This window comes from Emys orbicularis, chromosome 2 (assembly GCF_028017835.1).
Source record: "Emys orbicularis isolate rEmyOrb1 chromosome 2, rEmyOrb1.hap1, whole genome shotgun sequence".
NCBI classification, from domain to species: Eukaryota; Metazoa; Chordata; order Testudines; family Emydidae; genus Emys; species Emys orbicularis.
The window spans coordinates 105,646,429-105,673,007 of NC_088684.1; the positions used below are offsets into that span (position 1 = coordinate 105,646,429).

The window sequence follows — 26,579 nt, forward strand, 5'->3', positions numbered from 1 at the left end:
ACTCATACTCCCTTTTGGTCATCACTTGGAGTTGCATAGTAGGCTCCAGAGGCATGGACCCAGCTGTCTATTTGATTGCTGTGAGGAGTGGGTCCTAAAAGACTCATCCTAAAATGCAAACAAAATTTTAAAAACTCTAGAGAAAACATTGTTGTGGAATTGTTTTTCTCTACTGGAGCCCTAATTGTTATTTTTTAATTTCCTTTTGCAGATTGGCCACTTGTCTCCACTTTATAATCGCTTTCTCTGAGTAGATCGGATACCTCCATGAACGTAACAAATGTATCAGGAAATGGCATTGCTCACTGGGAATGCAGATCCCAAGTTCACTTCGTATTCCTACAACAATTTGGAAAACCTGTGCGAGGTGCAGACCAAGAAAGGGTTCTTCTACAAAAAAGCCAAGCTTCTTCACCCTGGGGAAGACTTGTGCTGCTTGGCCCATCTAGAGGACCGAACCAGGCATGTGATCATCAATGTAGGTGGCATTAAATACAGGATTCCATGGACCACACTGGAGAACTGCCCTTTGACCAGGCTTGGAAAACTAAAATCTTGTAACAACTATGATGAGATCATGGACATCTGTGATGATTATGATGTCAGCTGCAATGAGTTTTTTTTCGACCGTAACCCTTGTGCCTTCAGGACCATCATGACTTTCCTGACAGCTGGGAAGCTGAGGCTTCTAAGGGAGATGTGTGCCCTCTCTTTCCAAGAGGAGCTGGTGTATTGGGGGATAGAAGAGGAACACCTGGAGTGGTGCTGTAAGAAAAGATTACGACAGAAGGAGGAGGAGGCAGCCGAGGCCACGCTGTATGAGAGGGAGATGATGGTTAATGAAACTCCGCAATGTGCCTTCCAGGACAATAGCCGTTTGGGTTTGTGTATGAGAAAGCTCAGGGATATGGTGGAGAACCCTCACTCAGGGATCCCAGGAAAGATCTTTGCTTGTATATCAGTCTCCTTTGTGGCCATCACTGCAGTGAGTCTCTGTATCAGCACCATGCCAGATCTCCGAGAAGAGGAAGAGCGGGTGAGTGCAGCCTTCAATGGCAACTCTTACACTATACTTTATCAACAGCAAAACACACTAAGTAAGCTATTTTGTCTTGTCTCATCTGGAAAGATCAAGGACAAAGTCATTCAGATACTGTCTACAGTATTTATGATGTGGAGTGCAGTCCGGTGTAGGAGACCATTATTTTATTGTTAGTCTAGCTGAGGCAATCAAAATCCTCTGCTTTGTCGATGGCGATTTGCCAGTTTACACCAATACAGAACTTTCTCCCAGAATGCATGTGTGCCACCACCACAAAACAGATGCCAGAATAACAATTATTTGTTCTCTCATTATTATACAAATGAACCTTGCTTCAGGTTCACTATTTTGACGTTGGATTATTAGCTGTGTCTGTCTCTAGATTGTCAGTTCTGCCTTTTCCTAAAAAGTACTTTAAATATTTTGCTTTTATAAATTATTAACAACTCTTTGTAAGGAACTTATCTGAAAAAATATTCTCCTGGAGGAGGAGAAGGGTGCAGGGGAGCTGAGGCAGCCCCTGGACAAGAGAAACAGAACATACCCTCATGTGCCCTAATTTTCAAATGTGCTGAGCACTCATAGTGCCAATTGATGCTAGCAGGAGTTGTGGGTGCCCTGCACCTTTGAAAATCAATCACTTTATTTATTCTTCATTTTCAGTGCAGTTCCTTAGGGTCCAGTCTCTTACTCATGTTGGTAGTCCAGATTCCTGGGGTTAGTCCCATTAAAGTCAGTGAGAGTTTTGCTTGAAGATTGCAGGATGCAGCCTTTAATTTTTACATTGAAATGAGTGAAAACAAAAGATTGAATGGGATGATGGAGCATTGCAGGAGAGGGGTTGAAGGGGGGGAGAAGCTTCGGAAAAGTTCTCTTGTCTCTGAGGCTTTGGGCAGAGCATGATTAGAGTGTAAGTGGATGGATATTTTACTCACAACTAAACAAGCCACTTAATGTTTGTGCTTGTTTTCCAGCCCAGTGGTCATTTAACACAAATCTGACCAGTCACCTGTTTCAACAGCACTTCATCCAGTCAGGCTCTGCCAGCGTAAACATACTTCTGTACCAAGCTCTCCTTATGGTAAAAATCTCCAGAAACCACTTCTTCTCCTAACGCCCTATCCTACAGGGTGCAGTGTGCCCTCAGCTCCCCAGAAACTCCAGAGAGTTCTGTGCTGTGTTTTTATGAGTACTTCGTACACAATTAAAATCCACCCTCTCCTGGTATGTTATGCACAGGACATTATCAGGAAGCCAAGTTCATCAGAGGTGTTGAATTTAGAGTCAGACCCATGGAACAATAATACTTCATGCTAAGAAAAACTATGCAAAACACTTGGCCTGTTTTTTTTAATTGTTGTTTAGTTACAATGATCTTGTTTTACAAGCTTTTTATCTCCTAAAATGAACATTTTAGGATATTAGCTAAAGCCACATTGTTCTGATAGTCAAAGAAAACAAATCATAGTTTCAAAAGCCAGTAGCTGCAAGAAAACTGAACTTTCTTAATTCGTATTTTAGATACAGCTTGTGGAACTGAAAAACTCAATACCTTTAAATAAGCAAATTCAAACAAAATCTACTAAAAATGGCCTTGAACAATTAGTTAACCACTAGCCACTATTGTCTGCAGGGTGCTCTAGATTTTGAGAGGTTTCAGAGTAGCAGCCGTGTTAGTCTGTATCCGCAAAAATAACAGGAGTACTTGTGGCACCTTAGAGACTAACAAATTTATTAGAGCATAAGCTTTCGTGGGCTACAACCCACTTCTTCGGATGCATATAGAGTGAAACATATATTGAGGAGATATATAGATTTTGAGAGAGAGTTTCTACCGCAAATTGATGCAGGATGAATCCAGCTTCCTGGGAAAGCCCTGTCTATGCTACTACTAAACAAACAGTAGTCTGCAGAATAATGCTCAGGACTAGTCTTGTAGCAAGGCTGGGAATGGCTAGCTTGTTAGGGCTTGACAGGACCAGTAGGAAACACTGTGCCAAGATCGAGGCAATAGGGAATGCTATGTCAAGATGAAGGGAAGGTTTTCTGGCCTCTGAAAAGTGGGGTAGGTTGGGGCTCTTGGAAGAAAAGAGCCCCAAAATGACCTTTCTTCCCTTCCTTCTTTCCTCTGCCTGTCCTCCCACTAATAACACTTCTGCAGCACCTTGTAATCAAACATCTCATAGCACATTTCAAAGGTGGATATCCGCTCCTTTTAATAGATGGGAGAAACTGAGGCATGGAGAAGTTAAGTGAGTTGACCAATATAACCTGGGAATCTTGACTGCCAGTCTCTTATTTCTAATCTACAGGAAATACTGCTTCCCTTGAGTGCAATAAAGGTGTGGCACAGGGGAGTGCCGGTAACAGATTGATCTTTATTTCCTGTTCCTAGTTACCTGTTGTGAGTAAAGGTTATAAAAAAATCATACTCCTGTGATTGTCACATGGCAGGAATTGGTCTCCACTCTTACAATGAGGAAGAGCTGTTACAGAGAGTGGGGTGCCTGGTTAAAAGGCGTTTGTTGGGGAGCATGAAGTTTTCAGCAATGTTACATAGATGTAACATACTTGACTTTTATAGGGCATTTGACTGAGGTACCGCACAACATTCCAATGATAAAACTAGCCGTATACAATATCAGTACAGCACACATTAAATGGCTTAAGAATTGACCAACTGACATATGTCAACAACTCACCAGCAATGGGAAATCCTCACCGAATGGGGCTGTTTCTAATGGGGTTTCACAGAGATTGATCCTAGGCCTTAAGCTATTCAACATTTTCATCAATGATCTGGAAATAAATATAAAATCACTGCTGATAAAATTTGCAGATGACACAAGGATTGGTGGAGAGGAAAATAATGATGAGGAATGGGCCATAATACAGAACAGTCTGGATGGCTTGGTAACTTAGGCCCATGCAATGTGTTTCTTTAATGCAGCCAAATGCAGAGTTATATACCTACGAACAAGTAATGCACGCCAGCCCTACAGAGTTGGGGACTGTATCCTGGAAAGCAGTGACTCTGAAAAGGATTTAGGGTAGGGTTACCATCCGTCCAGGTTTCCCGGACATGTCCGGCTTTTTTAGCTTTAAATGGCCGTCCGGGGGGGATTTCTAATAAGGTAGAAATGTCTGGGATTTCCCCCTTCCCCTCAGGCAGAGTGCGGCGCGGCTGATTGGACGGCTGTGCCTGATTGAAAGCCGCTCGCAGCCACTGGGGCCTCTAGCAGCCAGAGTCCCTCCCCCCTCCCCCACTCCCTCCTCCCCCGCAGAGCAGCGCCTTATTTGTTTGGCTGCACGTGGAGCCCGCAGCTCTCCCTCGGCCTGGTGGGGGGGGCAGGCAAGGGACAGGGAACGGGGGGGGTTAGATTGGTCGGGAGTTCTGGGGGGGGCTGTAGAGAGCGGTTGGGGCAGGCAAGGGACAGGGAACGGGGGGGGGTTAGATTGGTCGGGAGTTCTGGGGGGGGCTGTAGAGAGCGGTTGGGGCAGGCAAGGGACAGGGAACTGGGGGGGTTAGATTGGTCGGGGGTTCTGGGGGGGGCTGTAGAGAGCGGTTGGGGCAGGCAAGGGACAGGGAACGAGGGGGGGGTTAGATTGGTCGGGAGTTCTGGGGGGGCTGTCAGGAGAAGGGGGTGTAGAGAGCAGTTGGGGCAGGCAAGGGACAGGGAACGGGGGGGGTTAGATTGGTCGGGGGTCTGGGGGGGGCTGTCAGGAGAAGGGGGTGTAGAGAGCGGTTGGGGCAGGCAGGGGACAGGGAACGGGGGGGGTTAGATTGGTCGGGAGTTCTGGGGGGGCTGTCAGGAGAAGGGGGTGTAGAGAGCAGGTGGGGCAGGCAAGGGACAGGGAACGGGGGGGGTTAGATTGGTCGGGGGTTCTGGGGGGGCTGTCAGGAGAAGGGGGTGTAGAGAGCGGTTGGGGCAGGCAGGGGACAGGGAACCGGAGGGGTTAGATTGGGGGGGGGGCTGTCAGGAGAAGGGGGTGTAGAGAGCAGTTGGGGCAGGCAGGGGACAGGGAACGGGGGGGGTTAGATTGGTCGGGGGTTCTGGGGAGGCTGTCAGGAGAAGGGGGTGTAGAGAGCAGTTGGGGCAGGCAAGGGACAGGGAACCGGGGGGGTTAGATTGGTCGGGGATTCGGGGGGGGGCTGTCAGGAGAAGGGGGTGTAGAGAGCGGTTGGGGCAGGCAAGGGACAGGGAACCGGGGGGGTTAGATTGGTCGGGGGTTCTGGGGGGCTGTCAGGAGAAGGGGGTGTAGAGAGCAGTTGGGGCAGGCAAGGGACAGGGAACCGGGGGGGGGTTAGATTGGTCGGGGGTTCTGGGGGGGGCTGTCAGGAGAAGGGGGTGTAGAGAGCGGTTGGGGCAGGCAAGGGACAGGGAACTGGGGGGGTTAGATTGGTCGGGGGTTCTGGGGGGGGCTGTAGAGAGCGGTTGGGGCAGGCAGGGGACAGGGAACCGGGGGGGGTTAGATTGGTCGGGGGTTCGGGGGGGGCTGTCAGGAGAAGGGGGTGTAGAGAGCGGTTGGGGCAGGCAAGGGACAGGGAACCGGGGGGGTTAGATTGGTCGGGGGTTCTGGGGGGGCTGTCAGGAGAAGGGGGTTTAGAGAGCGGTTGGGGCAGGCAGGGGACAGGGAACAGGGGGGTTAGATTTGTCGGGGGTTCTGGGGAGGCTGTCAGGAGAAGGGGGTGTAGAGAGCAGTTGGGGCAGGCAAGGGACAGGGAACCGGGGGGGTTAGATTGGTCGGGGATTCGGGGGGGGGGCTGTCAGGAGAAGGGGGTGTAGAGAGCGGTTGGGGCAGGCAAGGGACAGGGAACCGGGGGGGTTAGATTGGTCGGGGGTTCTGGGGGGCTGTCAGGAGAAGGGGGTGTAGAGAGCAGTTGGGGCAGGCAAGGGACAGGGAACCGGGGGGGGTTAGATTGGTCGGGGGTTCTGGGGGGGGCTGTCAGGAGAAGGGGGTGTAGAGAGCGGTTGGGGCAGGCAAGGGACAGGGAACTGGGGGGGTTAGATTGGTCGGGGGTTCTGGGGGGGGCTGTAGAGAGCGGTTGGGGCAGGCAGGGGACAGGGAACCGGGGGGGGTTAGATTGGTCGGGGGTTCGGGGAGGGCTGTCAGGAGAAGGGGGTTTAGAGAGCGGTTGGGGCAGGCAGGGGACAGGGAACAGGGGGGTTAGATTTGTCGGGGGTTCTGGGGGTGGCTGTCAGGAGAAGGGGGTGTAGAGAACAGTTGGGGCAGGCAAGGGACAGGGAACCGGGGGGGTTAGATTGGTCAGGGGTTCGGGGGGGGCTGTCAGGAGAAGGGGGTGTAGAGAGCAGTTGGGGCAGATAAGGGACAGGGAACAGGGGGGGTTAGATTGGTCGGGGGTTCTGGGGGGGCTGTCAGGAGAAGGGGGTGTAGAGAGCGGTTGGGGCAGGCAGGGGACAGGGAACAGGGGGGTTAGATTTGTCGGGGGTTCTGGGGGGGGGGCTGTCAGGAGAAGGGGGTGTAGAGAGCGGTTGGGGCAGTCAGGGGACACGGAGCAGGGAGACTTAGATAGGGGGTGGGGTCCTGGGGGCAGTTAGGGTGGGGGGGATAGGTAGGGGGTAGGGGGATTCTGAGGGGGGCGGGAAGTGGGAGGGGGCGGGGCTGGGCGGCACCCTGTGTCCTCTTTTTTGATTGTTGAAATATGGTAACCCTAATTTAGGGGTTATGTGGACAAGCAATTCAGTGTGAGCTGCCAGTGTGGTGCTGTAGCAAAAAGGGATAATGTGATCCTTGGAAGTACAAATGGGACTAGAAATAGAGAGGTGATTTTTACCTCCGTATATGGAACTGGTGAGGCAGACAATGCAATTCTGCATACAGTTTTGAGGTCTACATTTTTTAAGAGATGGTACAAAACTGAAGAAGGTGCAAAAAAGAGCCAGAAAAATTACTCAGGGGGCTAGAGAAAGCGCCTTACAGGGAGAGACTTGAGGAGTTCAATCTATTTAATGTATTAAAAAGAAGCTTGAGAGGTGACTTGATCATAGTGTGTACAAGAACATGTACATAGAGAAAATACTGGGCTTTTTAATCTAACGGAGAAAGGTATAAAAAGAAATAACGGTTGGAAACTGAAGCCAGACAAATTCAAATTAGAAATTAGGCACAAGTTTTTAATAGTGAGGGTGATTAACCACCGTTGAAACACATTACCAAGGGAAGTGGTGGATTCTTCATTTCAGTGTCTTCAAGTCAAGAATGAATGCCTTTCTGAAAGACATGATTTAGCCAAACACAAATCATGCTTTAGTCAAACATATGAGTTATTGGGACAATACAGAAATAACTGGGTGAAATTTAATGGCCTGTATATACAGGAGGTCAGTCTAGATGATGTAATGGTCCTTTCTGGCCTTAAATTGTGAATCACTGATGCTCCTGGAAGTAGGCATTGTTCTATCACTCGCATTGAGAAGGGGTTGTGGAAGGGCTATGGGCGTGGTAAAGTGCTTTGTTTTGTTTCAGGCAGAGCCCCAGGATGGGAGATAGGTGATATGATCACCTGTCCTTTATTTCACACCTAATATCCCATGTCCTGTATCGAGTCAATATAGGATGCACTTCTTCCTGCATGTCAGCAATAAATAATCTTTCAAAGGGTCATACTCAGTAATACAAAAGTACAGTTTTATACCACGAATAAAACATTGTGGGTGCTGTCCCTTTTAAAAACAGGCTTTCTCCAGTATTTTTCACACCGGTGTCTGTGAGATGTACAGCACACAGTTACATAACTCTCATGACTGTTTTCTGTGTGTAGCTCATTTTTATGGTGTTTGCCTGGCTTGCTGCTGTGAGATGCTCCATTTTGGAGAACCCATTTCAGTTCAAGGCAGCTGCTCTTGCAGTTTGAGCAACACACATTTTGCTCTCTCACGGAGATTTGTTTTTTGTTTTTCGCAATCTAAAATAAAAGCCGTTCAGTCTGAAAACACATGATCTCTCTAGTATGTATGGAAAACACAACATTATTTTTTGTTTTCCTTGAAACACAAGTGGGGGACGACGAAATAGTACAGAAAATATTCCACTTTTGTACTTTAAAGACCTATGCCGATGTAAAGCTCTGTGTCTGATATAGGCCCCTATCTGGCAACAGATTCTGCAGGAGTGGAGCCTTGTTTACTTCAGTGAGTCTCCGCCTGGTTGCAGGAATCTGCTCACAAGGAATAACTTGTAGGATCAGGGCCTTGGATTGTAAATTCCTCTGGCAGGAGCAGTGTCTTCCTCATTGTTTGTACATGGCTCAGCACATGATGGAGCTTAGCAAGTAACAGTAGTAGTAAAGCGTGTTAACCCCCTTGCATGCTGTTGCTTGTGTACAGTTTAAAATTTGAATCCAAGGATAGATCCTAGGCCTGCTTTGGAGTCTCCTTACTGGGAGAAAAATGTGTCTACATCTCTTCTGGACAGGGAATAAACAAACACTAAATATTCTTTCAAGGACATGCTGTACTCTGTGACTCAAGCTATCTGGCTGGAATTATTATTGTTGTATTTATATGTTGGAGATATCGAGACAGGTACTCTGTTTTACAATGCAGCAGTCTTATTCCTGAGTGGATGAACTCTGAGAGGGAAAGGTTTATCCCACCAAGAGAACCCTCTTCCTGCTGATAAGTCATCCATTCATCCTATTACTGCTTCGGGGGAAAAGGAAGGAACTGATAATGGAAAACACATGGTTGAGCATATTTACTTAGAACCTGATCCTCCACACTCCATAACACCTCAGTGGTATCCCATGGAAGTCAATGTAACTTCTCACAGATGCAGGATCAGAGCCTTAGAAATCAAAAGTAATTATCATCTGTGCAGGCTCAGTTGAACAGATGGGATTATTTTGGAGAGTTATTCCATTAATTGGGTGCCAGCACACTTTTAAGAAAAATATGCAAAAATAATCATTCCTAATTTTTGCTGCATCTTTCAGATGAGCTCTAGATGACCCTGGTGGTTCAGCAGAGGGGTAGATAGCATTGGCTTGCTATTATCACACTTAATTTTTTTTCTTAGTAAGGGTCAGATTTTGCCACCCTTATTCATGCTGAATAGTACCTTCCACTGCAAATAGTTCCATTGACTTCAGATACTGCTCAATTATCAAAAAGGGTGGCAGAATTACTAGCTTACTTTTTACCTCCAGTTACTAATCTTGACTTACACTAGGACACTTACTATCTTTTCCAGATTTTTCAAGTTAGTCTTTATGTGTTGGAAAAAACCCACCAACAATATACATAATGATCACTCCTGAAATGTTTAGGAAAAAGAGAGATTTCAATTATTCAAAGAAAAGAAAACTAGAAAGAGAATCAAGTAAATCTGCTTAAAGTGACAGTGGGCTATTTAATTTAAAGTACTGTAGTCTATTGGAAAACTTCTACACAAGGCCTGTGCTTAACTAAAGGGAAAAAACTTCTTAAGGAAAATGTACTTCTGAGTCAAATAACAGCGGTAACCCTCAGACAGCGAGTTCTTTCAAGACAACTATGCAATGTATCTCCAAGATACAAAAATAGTCAGAGGCATATGATATCTTTATGGCATTGTAGGCATATAATATCCTTAAGCCAATTTATTAACATACTAAAGTAGTGGCAAAAATAGAGCCACTCAACGCATGTGGTTAATATGTCAGAGAACTCTTTAAATGATCATTAATGCACCAAAGCAAAAGCAATGCTGAGAAACCAAGGGTATGAAGAGAAACAATCAAATACCATTGGATTGCCACACTAGGCCTGTTCTTTTGTTCTTGGTGAGGAGCCTTAAGACATAAAAACAGCCTCTCCTATATAAAGAGGGAAGCTTACTTCTTCTACAGGATATCTTTCCTTCGGGAAGAATAGTAGCAAAACACAGAGAGTTAACATTGGGCATATACACTTGTTTTCTCAAAGAGGAGACCCACTTGCATTTTGTATCCTTTGTCTGGGATGATCCAAAATAACAAGGGTTTATAGGTGGCTTAGTGAAAATTATACAATAGTCAATGGTTAGTACACTGGAGCAGCTGATTCATTCTAGGGCTATGGATACTACACTACAACTTAAGTCGACATAAGTTATGTCGCTCAAAGGTGTGAATTAATCACCCCCCTGAGCGACATTACTTATGCCGACTTAAGCGCCGGTATGGACAGCGCTATGTCGGAGGGAGAGCTTCTCCCGCCAACATAGCTACTGCTGCTCATGGGAGCTGATGGGAGAGCTCTCTCCTTTCGCTTAGAGCGGCTACACTAGTGGCCTTACAGCGGTGCAGCTGCAAACGGTCTCTCTAGTGTAGCCATAGCCTAGGTGTCCCTGTGTGTTACCTGAACACCAGTTTCCATTTGAATCAAGTATTTTTGATATTTGCCATATCTCTTACCTGTTAAACAGCTGCTCTTCCTTTATCTTTCTATAATAAAAGGAAGTCATTTAAACTTAATCTAAGCCTTTTACAGTGTTCTTTCATAAAGTGTATGTTACTTAAAAAATTCAGAAGAACTGATCTGTAAAAGAACTTACACATTTGGAAGATTTTATTTCAGCTCTTTCAGGTTTGATGAATCAGTTGCATAGACATATCACTGATTAGTCCCCTTAAATTAAATTACATCACATATATTCATACCGTACAACATATAAAACTCTCAGCATAGTGCAGAGGCATTTATATATTGGCTTTTCAATTGGTTTTGTTTGCCCTTTTGTTCTTTAGGGAGATTAGTTTGCATTTCTAAGAATACTGCTGCTAAAATAAGCAAAATATCAAGAATATCTAAAAAATCATCTTTCAACATAACTAGATTTTCATTTCCCACTCCAGCACGAGGATTAAAGATGTCCCATGACCTCACACACACGCTGGGTAGGATTCTCTTCTCATGTTGGTTTAAGCCAGGGGAACTCCAGTGCAGTCACTCGAGTTACATCTGTATAAAAATGGCGGAGGAAAATCAGACCTATGCTTTCTTCTTCTCTACACTTGGTGATATCATGTGGAGCTGTTGTAATTAGAGAAATTCTAATAGGAAGTTACAGTTCAATAGCCTTGAATTGGAGACCGTGTTATAACAGAGAGACTCATAAATAATTTATATAAGAAGATTCCAGGATTATGTTACTCTGTGTCACTCCATAGCCTAAAATTTCTGTACAGCCAATGTGAAATGATGGAAACAGCTATAAGCATGGTTGAGAGCTCTTTTTGTTCGAAGTATCATCTGGTTCAGTCATCGCTGGGATTCACAGTCTGTTAAAGTTTTTAAGTTCTCAGCTATTTTGACTTTTCAAATGTATACCCATTTGTGTGTACAGTAAGGCATGTATCTATGTCATGCCAAGAGTCCTAAACTATTGTGATATCAGAGGTAACTCAACCAATCCCCACCCTAACTCTACAGTTAGTTTGCATGCAACAATTTAATTGGTTGTATGAGGGAGACTGCTCAGATGGTGGATTACTTGGCTCAACTCCGACACCCATGCAGGCTTTCAGCTACTAGTCAAGTTAATAATACCTTATACTGTACAGAGAGCTGAGACTATTTAACCTTTTGGGTTTAATTTACACATACTGTATCCCCTACCCTCAGTGGTCAGGATTGGGAATAGATGTATTTTGTGAATGTGAGTCAAATAATATGTGACTGGAAACCTTATTTCACAAAAGGTACCCAACAAAAAATTAATTTCAGATGTTAAGGCAGTTCCTGTATAACAACTGTTGTTGAATTGTTTAGATTTCTAAGCTATATTCTGCTGTACTTTAAATGGGTCAGAATTAGAACTATTCAGGACTGTAGAAAATGTCAGAAAGGCCAAGTATTTGTTGCACAAATAGTATTAGATTGTCTCATGAGCCTCACTATTTTAGGCTATTTTAGGTCTAGAGCTCCTGTCATTTTTAGGTTAAACCCTTTATTTGTTTTAATGAAAAATAATGTAGAAAGATGAAATAGCAATTACCCTTGGCATTTTCTATCTCAAGGGAACACTCCACTTCAAACTCTTTATGAGGCCCTCTATTAATCTCTCTCTCTCTGATATACAACTGTTTTTCCTTGGCTCCCAGCTGCATTAAATCCCATCTTATTCATCACTATTAGATCAGCATCTCTTTGTGATACCTTGGTGCTTTGCTTTCATTAATGGGAGTCTTAATAAAAATGCCGTTCATTTTATTCATTTCTTTATCAAACAGCATGTTTTAGAAGTTGAGACACAGTGAACCTAACACTCACATTTAAAAAAAAAATACCTTTACCCATATTACAAATATTGTCTACAGTGACTAAGCATGTAGAGTGGGATTTTAGACTTAATTCAATTCCCTTGTCTTGTTTGAAAATCCCAGCTGTATAGCACATTCATCACTGAGATATCTGAGTACAATAACACTGAGCTGTAATAACAAAATATTCTTTCAGATGAAATAATTGTTCAGTTTTAATTTACGTGTTACCATTCATGTTGTTAGTTTGCTAACTTGCCTTTGTATTTCACTTGCCTTGGACAATTCAGTCCTATACTAGCTGGAAACAGGGAAGGGACCAAATGACCTGTTCTGTCTCTTCCATCTCTAATTGCTGTGACAATGAAACTGACTGGTCAGAGTCACTTTCACTTTCTAGTTCTGATGTGCTTGCTCAGTGAGGTTATTGCTCACAGTCCAGAGGAATATTTTAATTTAACAAGTGCTCATTTTTTATAAAGTTCATGACAATATTTTTGTTCATATTATGTTTCTGTAAAACTTACATAAACTCCAATTTATGAGCCTGAAGCTCATTGACAGCATCCTTTAAATTCCAGCGTTTCTGTTCCTCAGACCTAAACAAAAGTTTGTCTTATTATTTCCTTTGGGCTTCCCCTATCTGTTTGGTTTAGCCATCTGTTGTCTATAGTCTTACACGTAGATTGTGAACTTTCTGTGGCAGAGCCTGTCTCTCTGATATGTTTGTACAGAGCCTAGTACAATGGGGCCCTGGCCTCTGGGTATTACAGTAATACAAGTAATAAATAACAAGTTGTATTTTTGGTTGCTGTTCAGGTGCACGTGCACACAAAACTGACATTTCTGATGTGTCTGGTCTGACCAGCGTGGTTGCTGAGTGAGGGAGAGCACAGATTTCTTTTTCTTCTGTCAAATGAGGCATCTCAGATTGTATAAGATGCATCACATAAAATCTTTACAAATTCTAATCAAAGAATTTTATGCTTGTATCATCTTGATGTGGTCTCCCTTCTCCACACCTGACAATCAGAGAAGTTTGCTGTGAAAGTTCCAGTCTGAATTACTCAATCATGTTTAAAAGCAGTCATGGAAGTGAGGGCTGTATTCTACGGGTCACAAACAAAATTCTACAACCCAGGCAATCTCTAGGCTGTACATCCAAAACCTTAACATTGTTTCCAAACTGTGTGGTGAGGTTCTTTTGTTTGAACCCCACAGAATCTGCACATATTACAATACCAGTGGCCAGATTTTTCATGGCAAGGTGCAGGGAGTTGTGATTATGTAGGGTTACCATACGTCCGGATTTTCCCGGACATGTCCGGCTTTTTGGGCCTCAAATCCCCGTCCGGGGGGAAATCCCGAAAAGCCGAACATGTCCAGGAAAATAGGGAGGGGCCGGCGCCGCTGGGTGCTCGGCCGGGGGCTGGCCCGGGGCCCGGGGGTGCGGGGCCGGGGGTGCGGGGCCGGGGGTGCTGGCCTGGGGGTGCTCGGCCGGGGGCTGGCCCGGGGCCGGCACCCCAGGGCCCGAGCCGAGCCAGGCTGGAGACGCCGGGGCCGGCCGCCGGAGGGAGCCACTTGGTTGGGGGGGCCAGACGGAGCCAGACTGGGCCGCGCCTCCTCCCCCCACCCCCCCCCAGCTTACCTGCTGCCTGCTTCAGGCTTCCCGCGAATCAAATGTTCGCGGGAAGCAGGGGAGGGGGCGGAGTTGGGGCGGGGACTTTGGGGAAGGGGTGGAGTTGGGGCGGGGCGTGGGCGGGGCGTGGGGCGGGGCGGGGCCCCGTGGAGTGTCCTCTTTTTGGACACTCAAAATATGGTAACCCTAGATTATGTCTTTTGAAAACAGTAGTGGGAGTTGTTTTTCTGTGAATCATCACAATGATTCAGCCCTTCACATGTAAGAAATACCTGTATTAAGCTTTCTTTCATGTCTGTCTTTCGGTTTCCTGGTCATCCCATTCTGTAGTGGGCTTCCACCTCCAGCTGTCAATGTTACAGTGTCTATCACCATTAACTCCACTGATCACCAGTGTGGATGCATCTGATCTCTAGGGAAACAGAGTTGGTGCTAAGAGTCCTCTCACTTCTGTCCCACAAAGCACTGGTACAGCAGAAGTGGCCTGTCTCGCCGCTGTTCTACACTCCACTGCCGGGGACTCAAGATGGCTGGAAGACACCAACTTATCCAAATAGCACTGCACTCATGGATCTCCCTGGTGAGCCATTTTCAGAGAGAGTCACTTCTGCAGTTTTGGAGCAGGCTGCTTATGGATAGAAAATGATGTGAGGAGTAAATAGCTAATGTTGGTAAAGCACTAGATAAAGTGCTGTGTAATAATCATCCATCATATACCTCTACCCCGATATAATGCGACCTGATATAACACGAATTCGGATATAACACGGTAAAGCAGTGCCCCGGGGGGGCGGGGCTTATTCTCATTGGGGAGATGGGAAACTGAAGCACAAAGGCAGGTGACTTACCCAAGGTCCCACAAGGAGTCTTTGAAGAAATCCAGTGCCAATGTCTCCTTCATCTGCATCCACAGTTTAAAAAGTACAAAAGGCCAATTTGCAATACCCTTATTCAACCTGAGTAGGATCCATACTCAGGGGTGAAAGTAAGTTAAAGGATTTACCGGTACGCTGGAGTCCTGGGCAGGGGTGGGGCCTCAACTGGAAGAGGTGGGGCCTCAACCAGAAGAGGCAGGGCCTTTAAATCAAAATTTAAAGCCCCGGGGCTCCAGCTGTGGCCTTTAAATTACCCCCGGAGCTACCAGCTGCAGAGGCGGCTGGGAGCCCCGGGACTCAGGGGATATTTAAAGGGCCCCGGGCTCTAGCCGCCGCTACCACAGCGTAGCTCCGGGCCCTTTAAATCTCTGACGGAGCCCTACTGCTGCTACCCCGGGGCTCGGGCAGCGGGGATCGGGAGGTGATTTAAAGGGCCCTGGGATCCAGCCACTGCAGGGAGCCCCGGGCCCTTTAAATCAGCAGCCTGGGGAAGCCGGTCGGGTCTGGCACGGCGTACCAGCTCTCGTACCGGCTTACTTTCACCTCTGTCCATACTCCACAAATGTTTGCATTGCCTTCAGTGGGACTGCTAGTGCTGTCAGGTGCTATTCAGTGGTAGTAAGGGTATCATAATCTATCTATCCCTAGGGGCCATTATTTAGGTCACAGGAAATATTAGGCATTTTCGCACTCAGACCTTGGCTTGCTTTGAAGGGTAAAATCTGTCCTTTACTTGAAGAAGATCTCAGAGCTGCAGGAGATGTTACTATCTGAAAATGTGAGGACTGGACTGGAATAGAGAAGCTGATTGTGTTTGGCTAGTCCCTATGTAACTGGACTTCAGTAATGAAGTGATTAATACCTATGCAGCACTTAAACAAATTACATCAGATCACTTAACGTTACAAATACTTATATTTCAACTGCTCTAGATGCTATAAGTGGGGTCAAGGAAATGGAATTGTGTGAAATTGAAGACTTTTGGAACTGCCCTGGAAACCTTTAAATTCAAGACAGAGGGAATGGCATAATATAAAAATGAATAAATATATTTTTTAAAAACACCTAAAGGAAAAGCTTAGCCATTGCCATTATTATTTATCGAAGGCCTAACAACAGAACAGAGAACTGGAAGCAAGCTAATGAGCCATTATTTTAAAATGGCACATTAGATGATCTAGGTAATTATAAGCTAGTTAGCTTGATACTGATCCCAGGCAACAATCATGAAAAAGCTGATGCACGATACAGTCAGTAAAGTATGACAGAATAATTAGTGCCAGACAACATGGTTTTATGGAAAAGAGATGTTGTCAAACAAAGTTGATACTGCTTTTTGATGAGATACAAGTTTGGCTGACAAAGTTAACTGTGATGAAATAATGGTTTTGGTGTATGTCTACAGTGAAGCTGGAGGTATAAGTTCCAGCTGAACCAAACATACCCACGCTAGCTCTGATTGAGCTAGTGTGCTAAAAATGGAACCATAGCCCAAGCAGTGCGAGCAGCAGGACAGGCTGGCCTCCCTGAGTCCAGTCCCATCTGGGACTCTATGTATGTACTCAATATGTATGTCTCCTTGAACTAGAATTTATACCTTTCAGCTCAAGTGTAATACCCATACCCTGTGATTTGTGTAAGGTATTTGACTTAGTATCATGTGACACTCTGATTAAAAATAAATGCGGCTCATATTCAATTAGTTTAAAAGCTGGCTGATTGATAGGTCTCAAAAAGTAATTGTAAAGGAGGAATTATGATCCAGCAGGGGCATTTGTAGTGGGGTCTTTTAGGGATCAGTTCTTGGCTCAGTGCTATTCAATATCTTTATCAATGATCTGGAATAAAGTGTAAACTCATTGCTGGTAAAGTTTGCAGGTGGCACAAAAACTGACAAAGTAGTAAATGAGGGGGACAGGTCATTTCTAAAGAATGATCTGGTAATAAGGGCACCTGGACCATAGCCCCACCCCCTCTCAGCCTCCTCCCCTGAGGCCCCGCCCACACTCCACCCCTGCTCCGCCCCAGGCCCCGCTCACACTAGGCCCCCCCGCCTGCCGAGTCCCTCTTCTCCTCCACCCCCTCCCCTAAAGCCCCCCACCTGCTGCTCACCAAGTCCTTCCTCTCCTCCTCCCCCATGACCCCGCCCACCGCTCGCTGAGTCCCTCTGCCCCCTCCCCTGAGGCCCGACTGCCTGCTGCTCCCTGAGTCCCTCCACCCCCTCCCCTGAGACCTCTGCCACTCACTTAGTCCCTCCTCTCCTCCACCCCCTCCCCCATGACCCCCACTGAGTCCCTCCATCCCCCCCTCCCCTGAGCGGTGTGGGGGTCACGAGAGAGGGGGGGTGGAGGAAGTCAGCAAGCAGTGGGCAGTGGGGACCTCAGGGGAGGTGGAGGAGAGGAGGTAGTCAAGACTCAGCGAGCAGTGAGTGAGGGGCCACAGGGGAAGTGGAGACAGGGAGGGACTCAGCAAGGAGCAGCGGGGGCCTTGGCAGAGGGGCGGAGCAGGGGAGGGAAGAGATGGAGCATGGATGGGACTACGGGGGAAAAGTGGGAAGGAACCTCGGGGACGGACCACAGGTGAGGCCACCACAGTCCAAGTGTTCGTGCTCTCAAAGGTGGCAGGTCGGTGGCTGCGCTGCAGGGGAGGCTTAGCCTATTATACCCGCTGCGTATGAATGTTAGCAAGTTGGAAAGAGGTCAGAAAAGAGCTACAAGAATGATTCAAGGACGGTTTGAAAACCTGCCTTACAGTGAGAGACGGAAGGACTCTTTAGTCTAGCAGACAAAAGGATCATAACTGCAGACAGTGGAGATCCAGTGACTGGAAGCTGAATCTAGATAAATTCAGCCTAGAAATAAAGCACCGATTTTTTTACAATTTATCACTGGAACAATTTACCTAAGGAGATAGTGGATTCTTTGTTTCTTGGGGTCTTCAAATTGAGACTGGCTGTCTTTCTAACAGAGATGCTTTAGCTCAGCCAGAAGTTATGAGTTTGATGCAGGACTCACTTGGTGAAATTCTCTGGCTTGTGTTTTGCAGGACCTCAAACTGATGACCATATGGGTCCCTTAAAATCTGTGAATCTATGTATGATCTAATCCCAAAAGATGCCATGCTCTCACCTTGCACTGGAGTTTCCAGTAGGAGTTGAGTGCACTCAGCATCTTTTGGGAGGTGCTCAGCATCTTTCAGGCCCAGGCCCAGTGTTATCAACAATATGAAAGGAGCAGTGACAAGTTATTGTGATAAAGAAAAGGGATAGCCATAAAAATGCAGAACGTGAATGTTTCCTGCATTGGCTGAGGGAACCTTTGTGAGTTTGACCCCTTTTAATGCAGTTCTCTGACTGAAGAATCTTTGTCAATACTGGCTATATTTTTTGGCATAAAAAAGCAAATCTAGGCCAATATCTAGCTCTAATTTAATATTTTCAATCAAAATGTTTGGTTGCTGTTCAGACTCAGCCTGTAGGTCATTTGTGAGCAGGATGACTCCACTGAAACAGACTACAATAAATGTCAAACTTCTAATTCACTGGCAGTAACCACTGCTCGCTCTCGCTCACTCTCCAGCACTTTGCTCCTGGATGCAAATGGAAAATAAAGATACCAATATGAAGGCGGGGGACTTCCCAGTACTTTTGATCCCCCGGAGATTTATTTGAAACTTAGCTGGTGGTGCTCTGAATAGAGACTACAGGGGGCAAATTTTGTCATGTTAGTGAAAGGTCCATTCATTCTGGTGAACACAACAGCTTCTCCCATTCCGGCACCAGCCTCTGGACACCAACAGAATAGTGTCAGACATCTAAAACTAACCCGTATATGATGACTTTTCATATCCTGTTCTGAATCAGCCAGGAATTCTGCCAGGAGAGGACATGTTATCATTGTCCTTGGGCCTTTGTTTAGTGGGGGAGGGGCACAGAATTGCCAATGCCACCTTGAGATGCTCTCTCTGTGCTGTGCAAAGGCAGAAAGAGACAGCATTTCAGTATTTTGGTGCAGAGGTAGTGGCAGCAGCAGGCAACCAGCAGGATGGCAAATTCAGCCAGAGGCAAGCCAGAAAACCCTTTACACCACATGATAAAGGGGGAAAGAAGGAAAATCAGAACGACCACCTTCAGAAAAAAAGTGGGAAGACAGAAACCAGCTTTACAAAAAAAAAAAAAAAAAAAATAGGGCTGGAGATCATGGCAGGGGAAACCAGCTAAAGAAAAAATATGGGGCAATGAAGGAGAAGCAACAAAAAGTGGAAAGATGGGGGAGAAAACAAAGCTAAAAAGATGGGGAATGGAAGAGATAAAATAGAGGGAGGCGAACAAGCATAAAAATGTTGCAAGGGATCAGATTTTAAAAATGAGGCTAACAAGGTGTTTGAGAGAGTGTGATAATGGCAAGTATTAGAAAAGGGCATTGGGACAAGCTTAAAAAAAAAAGACAGGAAGGGATAGGTGTGGTAGGAACACATCTTGTCCCAGAGGCTGTAAATCCTGGGTTACAATCCTGCTCCCAGCTGTTAAGTGCTTCATGTTTTAATTTTCCACTAGCTCCAGGAGAGGTGTGATTATAGGAGCACAGCCTAAAATGGGGCCATCTCCCTGAACATTTCAGAATTCCACTGCTTTGTGAGACCACCCTATGGCTCTTGGGCAGCTCCTTTCAGCTAAAAGCGCAAATTCTGTGTGCTGGCATTCCCCATGGAAGCTGTACATAAATGTCTTTGGCGTGGACTCAGTCTCAGCCCCAGCTGAGTTCTGTTTTGTTGGTGATTTACATGCTATAGTGCTGCACAGCTGCTACTTATGGGAAACAAGTCCTGTCTGTATTGTCTCAGTCCCTGCCATGTTTATATGAAGCAGGTGTTTGGTAAATTCCAAGCGCTACAGTTAGGTTTTTTTGTGGCAAGACTGCAAAGCAGAATCTGGCTCGTTTCTATAGCATCTGCACTTACACTTGTGAGGATGACAATTACAAGGGCTATCAATCCTCATACTTCAGGGCGTACTGCAGTGAAACAGAGCTCAGTTCTCTTCACTGCTGCTCAGGACCCAGCATTTACTGAGGCATACAGAAGGATGGATTAAAAAGATTCTTCATTGTTGCTTCCAACCTTTGTGTTACTGGCTCTTGTGCTGCTGCTCAGATGTAGAAAATAAGGTGGCCTAAACTCACTGAACAGGATTAAAGTAGTATTTGGAACTGGAACCCAAATGCAATTGAACTGGACTCTTACTTAAAAAGATGCCTATTCTAACAAATGACAGCCAAATCTTATCAAGTAAGGAGAGTTATGCGTGTGCGCACACACACACCCACCCACCCACCCCGACCGATCAGGAACAGACCAATGGAACATTTGTTGCATTGTTTTTAATCTTCGTCAGACTTAATGATATTTGACACATCCATTTGTCATTACTACTTATTTGTATTATGCCAGCAACCTGGTTGTTCTAGATGCTGTACAATGTGCAGTCAGATTGTCAAAAGCGTTGAATACCCAGTGTGCCGAGCTCTTTTGGTCAGTAGTAAGAGCTGGGCCCTGCCACCTCGAATTTACAAACTAAATAGACAAAAGCTGTGAGATATTATTACCTTGATTTTACAGGGGGGGGGGGACTTAGGCCCAAATCAAGAGGCGTTAGGTGCCTAAATAGCTGTGAGGATCTAGCTCCAAGTGACTTGCACATGAACTCTGTGCCAGAGCCAGGCATTGAACTCTCATCTCCTGAATCCACATCCAGTGCCCCCCACAAGACTAGAGAAGCTCTGTCCCCCCCGCCACGGCCCCAGGACCACAGCGAGGAGTGAGAGCTCCCCCAGCCCTGAGGCCATGCATGGAGCAAGATCTCCTCCAGTCCCGGGGTCACAGCTGAGGTCGGGCGCAGGGGCTTCCCCTGACCCACCTACCTGGTACTTCTGCTGGGGAGGGGTCAGGGCGCTGGGGCTTGCCCTGCCTGCCCAGCGCTTCTTCCGGACCTCTGGGCTTCTGCTACCTGGCGGTGGATTTTTTTCCAGGGTTCCCCAATTGGCTGGGGCCCCTGCGCACGGGCCCCGTCAGGCCAGTGGCTAATCTGCCACTACCTGAAATCCTGCTCGCCCAACACACTGCTGCAAGAGTGGGCCCCAGACTAGAAGTGTAAGGAAGAGTGCTCACTTAGGGACAGGGTAGATCTATCTATAAGAGTGTTGGCATGGGCGGTGGGTATAATAGGTCATAGGAGGCTCAGCCTCCCTTGGCACTGCCGTGGCCGCTGGACCCCTGGTTGCAGGGTTTTGGGGGGAAGTTTTTGATTTATTATGCCCCATGCAGGTTCCAGGGTGGCTGAGGAGGCAGTATGTACTATTCAGCTTCAGCCCCTGGACTCCAGGGAGATTACTGATGAACCCAGGAAGCTGAGTAGCATATACTGCCTCTTCAGCCGCCCCGGGGCCTGCATGGGGCATAGCAAAGCTTCTTCCGGAGGAGCATCTGAGAGACGCACGCTTTTGTCCGGGTGGCCTGGGGTCCGGGGAGGGGAGGCGCGGCGCAGCTGCAGTTGGCCTGGGACTCTGGGCAGGGAGTCTCGGGACTTCGGCTGTCTGGGAGCTCCTCTGGCCATGGGGGGGAGGGGGAGTAAAAGGGGGGGGAGCTGAGGCTAGCCTCCTTGAAGGGGGGCTCCACCCGCTGCCCATGAGTGTTGGTTAGGGTTATGTTGCAGCTTGCTATTAAAAGGTGCAGCCATTAGCTTTTCCCTTGCAGCACCAAGAGCTTAAGCTACATTAACCTGTTGCAGTTCCTATTGTATGTTGTTAGGATAACCTTTAAGAAAATTGCATTTGTTTTATTTTGTGTGTTTATTGTCTGCATAAGAGCCATTATTAATATTTTTGTTCCTGGAGGCAACCGAGGTATTGTTCAATATCTTCATTAATGATCTGGAGGATGGCGTGGACTGCCCCATCAGCAAGTTTGCAGATGACACTAAACTGGGAGGAGTGCTAGATACGCTGGAGGGTAGGGATAGCATACAGAGGGACCTAGACAAATTGGAGGGTTGGGCCAAAAGAAATCTGATGAGGTTCAACAAGGACAAGTGCAGAGTCCTACACTTAGGATGGAAGAATCCCATGCACTGCTACAGACTAGGGACCGAATGGCTAGGCAGCAGTTCTGCAGAAAAGGACCTAGGGGTTATGAGTCGACAGTGTGTCCTTGTTGCCAAAAAGGCTAATGGCATTTTGGGCTGTATAAGTAGGGGCATTGCCAGCAGATCAAGGGACGTGATCATTCCCCTCTATTCAACATTGGTGAGGCCTCATCTGGAGTACTGGGTCCAGTTTTGGGCCCCACACTGCAAGAAGGATGTGGATAAATTGGAAAGAGTCCAGCGGAGGGCAACAAAAATGATTAGGGGGCTGGAGCATATGACTTATGAGGAGAGGCTGAGGGAACTGGGATTGTTTAGTCTGCAGAAGAGAAGAATGAGGAGGGATTTGATAGCTGCTTTCAACTACCTGAAAGGGGGTTCCAAAGAGGATGGATCTAGACTGTTCTCAGTGGTACCAGATGACAGAACAAGGAGTAATGGTCTCAAGTTGCAGTGGGGGAGGTTTAGGTTGGATATTAGGAAACACTTTTTCACTAGGAGGGTGGTGAAGCACTGGAATGGGTTACCTAGGGAGGTGGTGGAATCTCCTTCCTTAGAGGTTTTTAAGGTCAGGCTTGACAAAGCCCTGGCTGGGATGATTTAGTTGGGGATTGGTCCTGCTTTGAGCAGGGGGTTGGACTAGATGACCTCCTGAGGTCCCTCCCAACCCTGATATTCTATGATTCTATAAGGTACACCCACCAATGTTATACAGCGTGAGGCCCTGTGCAGCACCACCAACTATAAATATTCATAGGAGTAAGAGGAATACTGCAGAGGGGTGACTACAGATACCCATCTAATTCCCCCTTGCAGCTGTGGTCCCAAGGTTCTCCGTTACCCTTAATGACATAGGACTTCCAAGCAGCATGTGAGAGGTGCTGTCTTCTGAGTAACCTGGGAAAGAAATGGGGGTTACAAAACTTACAAACTAAATAGACAAAACAATAAAGAAATCCCAAGCTTACCAATGGGGAAAATTCCCACTTAATTTTTTTCTCCTAAGATTGATAATTCTTAAGGGATGATGGTTGAGTCTTCGAATCCGGCCTGGAAATAGTCTTCTATGAGGAGTATGTGCTTTGCTGCACTGGGGTGTGGAGAAAAGAAAGGGTAACAAAAATCAAATTGAAGAAGACATTATAAAGGCCTCCATAGATATAAAGTTATGACCATGGCCCTATACAGTAAAAGATGTCTGTAAGTTGCCAGCTGTGCAGTTAAACAGGGATATGGTGTATGTGAGGACACAGCTGTTTATATGCACAAATATCCTAGCATGTTCATAGACAAGGTCAGGACCAGCGTGCACAGCTGATGCTTCTTCCTCTGCCCTCCATTTAAAAAAAAAATGTTCAACTACCAGCGGCAGTAAAAAATCAAATAAAATGTCAGGGTTTGTGCTCCAGAGAGGCTTAGGGCAGGGGTTCACAACCTTTTTCTTTGAGGTTCCCCACCACCAACATACTATAAGAACTCCAGGGCCCAGAGGGGGGGCTCAGGGCTTCTGGCTTCAGCTACCGGGGGGGGGGGGCCCTGGAGCACCCAGCATGGGGCTGGGATAAGGTTACCATATTTTAGTTTTAAAAAAGGAGGACACTCCACGGGGCCCCGGCCCCGCCCCAACTCCGCCCCTTCCCCAAAGTCCCAGCCCCAACTCTGCCCCCTCCCCTGAACGCTCCACCCCCTGCTCCTCCCCCTCCCCTGCTTCCCGCGAATCAAATGTTCACGGGAAGCCTGAAACAGGGAGGCAGCAGGTAAGCTGGGGCGGGGTGCGGCGCGGCCCAGTTCGGCCCCCCTGGCCGAGCGGCTCCCTCCGGCGGCCGGCCGGCCCAGGCCAAGAGGCTCTGACCCCGGCGTCTCCCGCACGGCTCGGCTCGGGCCCTGGGGTGCCGGCCGAGCACCCCCGGCCCCGGTCCCCGGCCCGGCCCCGGTCCTGGCCCCAGTCGAGCACCGCCACCGCCGGCCCCGGTCCCGGCCCCGGTCCCCATCCCGGCCCTGGCCGAGCACCGCCGGCCCCGGCCCCGGTCCCCGGCCTGGCCCCGGCCGAGCACCACCAGCCCCGGCCCCCGGCCGAGCACCGCCGGCCCCTCCCTCCCTATTTTCCCGGACATGTCCGGCTTTTTGGGATTTCCTCCCAGACGGGGATTTGAGGCCCGAAAATCCGGACGTATGGTAACCCTAGGCTGGGAGGGCTGGCCCTGAGAGGGCTCCTCTGGTCACGAGGGGAGGGGAGTGCTCAGGGCTCCTCCAGTTATGGAGGGGCAGGTTTTGGGGCTGTGGGGGGCGGGGTCTCGGGCAGAAGGGGCGGGGCCGGCAGGCTAGCCTCCCCACAGTGGAGGTTCCCCCGCCGCTCAGGACAAAAAGACGCATTTAAACGGGCGATAAATAGGTCAAATATAATTTAAAATAGAATGAGAGAAGAGGATAATTGTATACTGTCTGTCACTACAGCAGTGGTTATATTAATACATAAAAGTTCATGAAGTCAAACAAATAAGATGTCTTACACTGGTGCTAAACAAATGCCCCCTCCATTCCTCCAAAAGCTGCTTTAAAACACTAACATTTCAACATGAATATTTAAATATGAGAACAGCTCTGTGATCCTAAGTAAATCAGTATCTGTTTATTTGCTCAAGGTGATTACCACTGGGATGAAAGTTAATAGCAGCAATATAGCTGTGAATTGGCAGTGTAGTTGCAAGGTGAGATTAGCAATCAAAGGACAATCATCATTACTATTATTCATTGCTGCTCAAGTGCTCAGAGGTTAGTTTGTTTGTAGCTTTTGTGAATAAAAAGCTAATTTTCCATTAAACCAGTCTGCAGTGGAAGGAATGTATTCAAATAATTCTCTGCCTCCAATGGTGTGAGGGGAAATTGTTATGATTAGTTATAAGTAAGTAAATAGCTAAAAACATCTCCCCCCCCCCCAAAAAAAAAACAGAGTTGGGGGAGGGGGATTTTTATTTTTTATTTTAGAAATACTCACTGCTCCAAGTAGTTTTTATAGAAGGTTAATAAATTATTAAGATTGTTAAGCATGTTACACCTGTGAATAATGTTATAGCCTATTCTAAGCACGTTATTTAAAAGCATTATAGATTGTCATAAGCAACAGTTATAAACAGCATGTTGATTGGTGGAAGTCAATTATTTATTAAAAAAATCTAACTCTGTAAGAACTATTTATAAATGAAACTTTAATACAAAGTGTGACCCATCATTCTTTCAACATCTTCATATTCTGGGTGTAGTACCATGCAATCACACAGAGCTCACTGCAGATCAGGACATTAGTCTCAGCTTTGATCTACACTACAGAATTACTTCGTATAACTACATCGCTCAGGCGTGTAAATAATCCACACACACGAGCAACGTAGTTATACCAACCTAAGCGCTGGTGTAGACAGCACTACATCAGTGGGACAGCTTCTCCCACCGACATAGGTACCGCCTCTCACGGCGGTGGAGTTATTAAGCCAACGGGAGCGATGTCTCCCACTGGCTTGGAGTGCCTTCACCAGAAGGGCGACAGCGGTGCACCAATGCAAGTTTCTAATGTAGACCTGCCCTCGGTCTTCATTGGCAGCCTGTCGAGCCATCAGTGTTCTGTCTTGACGTCAGTTATTCTGGTTTTCAATTACCCATTCTAAATGTTTTCTGTGATTTATTTTCTCTTTGTTACCAGTGATTTGGATAAGTTTTAAACTACACTGGAGGGTGTCTTTAAGAAGCATTATTAAACTTTTATTTGTTGGTCCTTTGGCTAAATCCCTTGTCTTTTATTCTTTTCTGTTTTCTCCCCCTCCTGTTAGGGTGAATGTTCTCAGAAGTGCTACGACATCTTTGTGTTGGAGACCGTTTGCGTTGCTTGGTTTTCCTTTGAGTTCCTCCTGCGCTCCATTCAGGCAGAAAGCAAGTGCGCCTTCCTGAAGACCCCCCTCAACATCATCGACATCTTAGCCATCTTGCCTTTCTACATCTCTCTGATAGTGGATATGGTCTCCGCCAAAAACAGCAACAGGAAGCCTGGCAGTGGAGCAGGAAACAAGTACTTGGAGCGAGTGGGCCTGGTTCTACGCTTCTTGCGGGCTCTCCGCATCCTGTATGTCATGAGGCTGGCACGCCATTCACTGGGACTGCAGACACTCGGACTCACTGTGCGCCGCTGCACCAGGGAATTTGGACTCCTCCTCCTCTTCCTTTGTGTTGCCATGGCGCTCTTTTCTCCACTGGTTTATTTGGCAGAGAGCGAACTGGGAGCCAAGCAAGAATTCACTAGCGTTCCCACCAGCTATTGGTGGGCTGTAATCTCCATGACAACTGTAGGCTATGGAGACATGGTACCTCGGAGCATCCCGGGACAGGTAGTAGCCCTGAGCAGTATCTTGAGTGGTATTTTGCTGATGGCTTTTCCGGTCACTTCCATCTTTCACACTTTTTCCCGCTCCTACACAGAGCTAAAGGAACAGCAGCAGCGAGATGCAAGCAGACAGTTGCACCAGCTAGAGGAAACCACCAGATCCCCAAATGGTGACAGTTCTCAGGGACTGGGTACCTCCTCCCCACTAGACGCAGCTGGGGCGTGGCGTCAGCCAGCAGTGACCCAGGAAGACAAGAGGAGGTGTTGA

General features: G+C 47.0%; 1 protein-coding gene across 1 annotated transcript; it reads left to right on the forward strand.

Annotated features, from left to right (window-relative positions):
- Window positions 1-280: 280 nt before the first annotated feature.
- On the forward strand, window positions 281-26,579 carry KCNG2 (potassium voltage-gated channel modifier subfamily G member 2). Its single transcript, XM_065399936.1, has 2 exons — window positions 281-1,036; window positions 25,764-26,579. The coding sequence occupies exons 1-2, from the start codon at window positions 281-283 to the stop codon at window positions 26,577-26,579; spliced, it is 1,572 nt and encodes a 523-aa protein (XP_065256008.1).